At 43.5% G+C, this 5,413-nt stretch overlaps 1 protein-coding gene across 1 annotated transcript in view; it reads left to right on the forward strand.

The window, feature by feature from the left end:
• The first annotated feature begins 99 nt into the window (after nucleotides 1-99).
• The window catches only part of NCL (nucleolin), a 6,815-nt gene continuing 1,501 nt past the window's right edge, over nucleotides 100-5,413 (forward strand). Inside the window, exons 1-11 of the mRNA XM_010192325.1 lie at nucleotides 100-177; nucleotides 757-1,057; nucleotides 1,398-1,544; nucleotides 1,958-2,143; nucleotides 2,341-2,424; nucleotides 2,654-2,789; nucleotides 3,153-3,289; nucleotides 3,774-3,900; nucleotides 4,124-4,257; nucleotides 4,614-4,749; nucleotides 4,854-5,005. Of these exons, the coding sequence (XP_010190627.1) occupies nucleotides 100-177; nucleotides 757-1,057; nucleotides 1,398-1,544; nucleotides 1,958-2,143; nucleotides 2,341-2,424; nucleotides 2,654-2,789; nucleotides 3,153-3,289; nucleotides 3,774-3,900; nucleotides 4,124-4,257; nucleotides 4,614-4,749; nucleotides 4,854-5,005 (1,618 nt within the window). The remainder of the gene's footprint in view (nucleotides 178-756; nucleotides 1,058-1,397; nucleotides 1,545-1,957; nucleotides 2,144-2,340; nucleotides 2,425-2,653; nucleotides 2,790-3,152; nucleotides 3,290-3,773; nucleotides 3,901-4,123; nucleotides 4,258-4,613; nucleotides 4,750-4,853; nucleotides 5,006-5,413) is intronic.

Genomic DNA, 5,413 nt, shown 5'->3' on the forward strand with positions numbered 1-5,413 from the left:
CAGGTGGCCGGGGTGTTTCCTCTCGGGCAGGGACGTGAGCACCGCCTGACCGCTGGCTCTCTCTTTCAGACTCCCAAAAACCAGATCAAACAGAAAAAAATGGCTCCTCCCCCCAAAAAGGTTGAGGAAAGCGAGGAAGAAGAATCCTCTGAGCTAGAGGAAAGCAGCGGAGAAGAGGTGAAGGGATGCGTGTGTTATAAAAGTGTCCAGAGGGTTGGGGGTGCACAGTATGTGACAGGATGAATATTAACAAACAGCTCGTGTCTGTCAGTAAACTGGGGCTAAAGCGTAAACTGGATTTCATAAGAGGAAAAGCAGTGTGGGGAGAACTAGCTTAGCTGCTGAGTCTGTGCTTCCAGGGTTTGGAAGGACTGCTGGGATCTTAGAGCTGTTCTGATGAGCATGTCGATGATTAATTACTCTGGTAGAGCATCAGCAAGAAGTGATTTGTTACACACATGTAACATGCAAGACTTAAAATTTCAAGCTACTTGGTGCTATTGGAGAGGTCACTGATCTTACTTCAGTACCAAGGAGTTTGGAGATCCTTTAATGTTCTATAAGTAGTCTGTTAAAAGTATGAAAAAGCTGGGTTTGAGCTTTGATAATTCAACAGAGTAGGCCATTAGGGTCATTCAGCAGCAGCTAAGTCTGTCAGAAGGATATGCTTTAGGTTGCAGTTCCTATATATTTGTCTGACATTGGAGTAATAGAAAAGGGCCAGCATAAAAGTCTTAACACAAATGTGCGTTTCAGATGATCCCTCAGAAGAAACAAAAAGTAGCAGTTACGCCAGCCAAGAAGGCAGCTACCCCTGCAAAGAAGGCAGCTACTCCTGCAAAAAAGGCAGTTACGCCAGCCAAGAAGGTTGTGGCTACTCCAGCTAAAAAGGCTGTTGCTCCATCACCTAAAAAGGCTGCAGTCCTAACCAAAGGAGCGAAAAATGGAAAGAATGCCAAGAAGGAAGAAAGCGAGGATGAGGATGAAGATGATGAGGAGGATGAAGATGATGATGATGAGGAGGAGGAGGATGATGAAGAAGAGGAAGAAGATTCTGGTAAGTTCTTTTGAAATACATGTTCACCCTTGTATAAGTTGACTAAAGATGGTTCAGTCAAGTCACTAAACTTGAGTACCTTTGGAATTGGCATTTTAGTGTGATTTAATACTTGTGAGAGGGGAGTTCAGTGATTAAAAGGTGGTAAGGGAGGAAAGGTGGAGAGTCGGTGAAGTTTGGAGCAGAACTTGGGCTGCAGCTGCATTACACACAGCATTTGAAGCATCTTTTGGTTTCCTGATCTTTTTTTTCCTGAACTTTGCCAAAATTTTGTTAAAGTACTTTATTAGTAAAGTTTGACGGCTGAGCGGTGTGGTTAAACGCTGTTCTGTTGTTGCAGATGAGGAAGAGGAACCACCAATGCCTATGAAGCCTGCAGCCAAGAAGCCTGCAGCAGTACCAGCCAAAAAGCCTGCAGTTGTGCCAGCAAAGCAGGAATCTGATGAGGAGGATGATGAGGATGATGACGACGAGGAGGAAGATGATGGTATGTGGGATTTAGGAAGACAGTCTTTACTCTTAAAAAAAATTAGATGTTAAGCTAATAAATGTTTATGGGAGCTAGAGGGAATAATGTGGGAGTGATGCAGAGCGTGTCTCCTTTCAGTGCTCAGCTGATTGTAGCTGGCTGCTGGTGTCCATCAGATGTGGCTGAGGGGGTATTTTTTCTCCTGTTGGTAGTAAAACTTTTTACTTTTGGCATACAGGTATTGTTTTTTGGTGCAGTAAAACTTGAAGGAGAAGCAGCTTTTATAAACACTATAAATATATCAAATTCCTCTTCCGAGAACATAAAAACTTAAAGGGGCATAAAACATCAATATTTCACAAGATTTTCTTAGTCTCAAAAGTGGCTTAATCTTGGAACTTGTCTCAAATCTTGTCCTCAACTCATTTAAGACTCTGAAGATGAAGCCATGGACACAGCCCCTGTTCAAGTGAAGAAACCCACTCCAGCAAAGGCCGCACCAGTGAAAGCAAAGGCAGACTCTGAAGATGAGGAAGATGAAGAGGATGACGATGAGGATGAGGATGAAGAAGAGGAGGAGGATGAAGAGGATGCCGAGGAGGAAAGTGAGGATGAAAGTGAGTTTAAATGTTTCTGAGACCATAACTCTAATACCAAGAAACATGCCTGAGCAAAACCTTTGTCCTATCATGGTCTTTTGGGCCAAGGAACAGTTGCTGAAGTGACAAGTAACTGGATTAATGCTCCTGTGTTGGTCCAGTAAAGGAAGAGCTGTTTTGTACTTTTATTTCAGTTTGTTTCTTTACTATCACAGAACCTGTCAAGGAAGCACCTGGAAAGAGGAAGAAAGAAATGGCCAATAAAAGTGCACCGGAGGCCAAGAAAAAGAAAACAGACGGTAGGTGGTATTAAATGGACTGTTACTGGGCTGTTGGGTGAGGCACCTGACCGTGAAGGAACAGGGTGCTCGGTGGGTTTTTTCCAGCACAGTGATGACTATATGGGACTTAATACTGAAGTATGATGTCACTTTTGAGCAGAAACTGATGTGCTAAAGCTGTTTAGGGTCTGGCTTCCAGTTCTTTTAACTGCCTTAAAAACCCCTTGATTATCTTTCCATTTTAAAGGGCCTACTTCAGCTTTCTCCCTCTTTGTGGGAAATCTGACCCCCACCAAGGACTATGAAGAACTGAAGACTGGCCTCAAAGAATTCTTTGGGAAGAAGAACATTGAAGTTTTAGATGTCAGAATTGGTGCTTCCAAGTGAGTTCATCAGGAGAATTTTGCTGCTTATTTATTTTAATTGCATTTGTTTGGAGAGGTACAACTGTGCTGATGCTGGGATGGTTGCTTGGTGTAGTGTATGGAAGCTGGAAGAGGCACAGTACTGATAAGGGTATAATACTGCCTGACTTGCAGCTCTTTCGGGCATTATCTCCCTGAAGGGGGAGTTGCCACTTCAATACAGAGCTCCTTTTCTCTAGTGTTGTTTTAGTTTTGTGGGCCAGCTAGCATTTATTTTATTAACACTCATATCTTGACACGTGGGGACCTCTCTGGTTCTGGGTTTCTCTGTATTTGCTACTAGAGACAGATCAGCTTCAATAGTAAGGTTACTTTTTTCAGGCGATTTGGCTACGTAGACTTTTCATCTGCTGAAGATCTGGATAAAGCTCTCCAAATGAATGGAAAGAAGTTAATGGGCTCGGAAATCAAGCTGGAAAAAGCAAAGAGCAAAGAAACTATGAAAGAAAATAAGAAAGGTACAGCCCATAACTGAATACCTGTGCACATCAGAGAACAGTTGCTATAATCAGGGGTTGGAGCAGGCTTGCGGTGTTGCTGATGGTTGCTGTTCTGCTCTGTAAGGCAGATCTTCCTGGTTTGGGCACTATTGTAAATGGTTTCTCAAATGCTAACATACAGATACGCAAGTTCAGATTGGAATATCAGGAAATGTGATCCCAAGAAATAGTGCATACTGGGGGGGGTGGTGGTCGTGAGGAAGAAATGTGGCTCTTCCGGAAGCTTTAGGACACGTTTTTCTGAACTTGATGCCCTTAAGAGAAGTACAGCGGCAGCTTAACTGATGTTCTTAGTGGTTGCTTTATTGGCTTCTGAAAATGTGAATGCTTATTGTGCTTTATTTTCTGCTGGATCCACTCAATCTCACTGAACTGGCAGTGCAGATGAGAAGGGATTTTTAGCTGGTAATGTGAAAGTAACTTTTTTTTGCTTGCTTTGCAGAAAGAGATGCCAGAACACTGTTTCTGAAGAATCTGCCCTACCGCTTAACTGAAGATGAAATAAGAGAAGTGTTTGAAAATGCACAAGAAGTCCGAATAGTCATGAACAAGGAGGGGAACAGCAAAGGGTATGTAGCTGAGAGGACTGTTGGATGTTTGCTGTTTCTCAAACTCTTGGCATATTTTGATGAGCTTGTGTGTCATTCAGGTACCTTAAAGAACCCTCGTGCATTAGGTGTACTGAAAATGCTTGTTTCTGAAGCATTCTTCTTCTGTATCCTTTCCCCTTCATTAATTCATGTAAATGTTCCTGAAAGGAGGCATTTGTTTATGTTCTTTTCTGTGCTGTAGGATGGCCTATGTTGAATTTAAAACAGAAGCTGAGGCAGACAAAGCTCTGGAGGACAAGCAGGGCACAGAGATTGATGGTCGTGCCATGGTCATTGACTTCACTGGAGAGAAGAGCCATCAAGAACATCAGAAAGGTACTTTGCCAGACCAGTAACATGGATACAGATTACATTAAGGATTTAATTTCACTTGTTTCAGAAGTTTGCTAGGGATAGAGCAACTTGAAGCACTGTAGGAAAACTTTAAGATACAAGGAAGAGACCTTTTGCCTAGCTTGTGCTGTGCATCCTGTGCGTTCGTGTCTACTGCATGGCTCAGACAAGAGGGGACTACTGGCCTGGGTGACCAAACCAGTGTTGCAGGCCTTGTACCTCACCTTGAGGGGAGGGAAGGGGGAACAACCCTCACCCCAGAGAGGATCTTGTGCCTAGGGGAAGAGAGAGCTGTCTTTCTCCAAACTTGAGCTTACAGAACTGAGTTTTCTCTATAGGAGGTGGAGAAAGAGAGTCAAAGACCCTAATTGTCAACAACCTCTCATACGCCGCTTCAGAAGAGACTCTCCAAGAACTGTTCAAGAAAGCTTCTTCCATCAAGATGCCACAGAACAACCAGGGCAGGCCTAAAGGGTACGTTGTGCCTTTCTCCCGACTCCTGAGTTGGCACTGGGAGGGACTTAACTGCACAGATCCCCTGTGCTCCCGGGCTGACTGAAATCTTCCTCTCCAAACAGGTATGCATTTGTAGAATTTCCGACAACCGAGGATGCCAAAGAGGCATTGAATTCCTGTAACAACACCGAGATTGAAGGCAGAGCAATCAGGCTGGAATTCAGTTCACCAGCATGGCAGAAAGGGAATGCAAATGCAAGAGGAGGATTTAATCGTAAGTGCTCCATATTTGATACCTTGATCTTTAAAGAGCTGTGGCAGAAGTGTACCATTAGTGCAAACTTAGGGCTGCTTTAGAAAAGAAAAAGCATGCCTGTGGAGTGAAAGACTTGCATCGTAAGCGAGTATGCTGGATATGATGACTGATTATCTGAAATGCTGATGAAACTGTTGCCGAAGTCCTCTAGATAGTCAAGTGCTGATCCAGCAGTGTCTGTCCAGTTAGATTCCTATTGATAAGATGCATCTATTAAAAAAAATAATAAAATTTGACTACTAGATTGGCTGATGGGGGTAATTTGACATCAGGTTCTAACTGCAGTCCTGAACAAGTTTTCGAGGACCTTGTGAAATCCCTGAGCTGTTACTTCAAAGTGAGCCCCCTGGGCTTGTGAGCTGTTCC

Source organism: Mesitornis unicolor, unplaced genomic scaffold (genome assembly GCF_000695765.1).
Source record: "Mesitornis unicolor isolate BGI_N332 unplaced genomic scaffold, ASM69576v1 scaffold10829, whole genome shotgun sequence".
NCBI lineage: Eukaryota > Metazoa > Chordata > Aves > Mesitornithiformes > Mesitornithidae > Mesitornis > Mesitornis unicolor.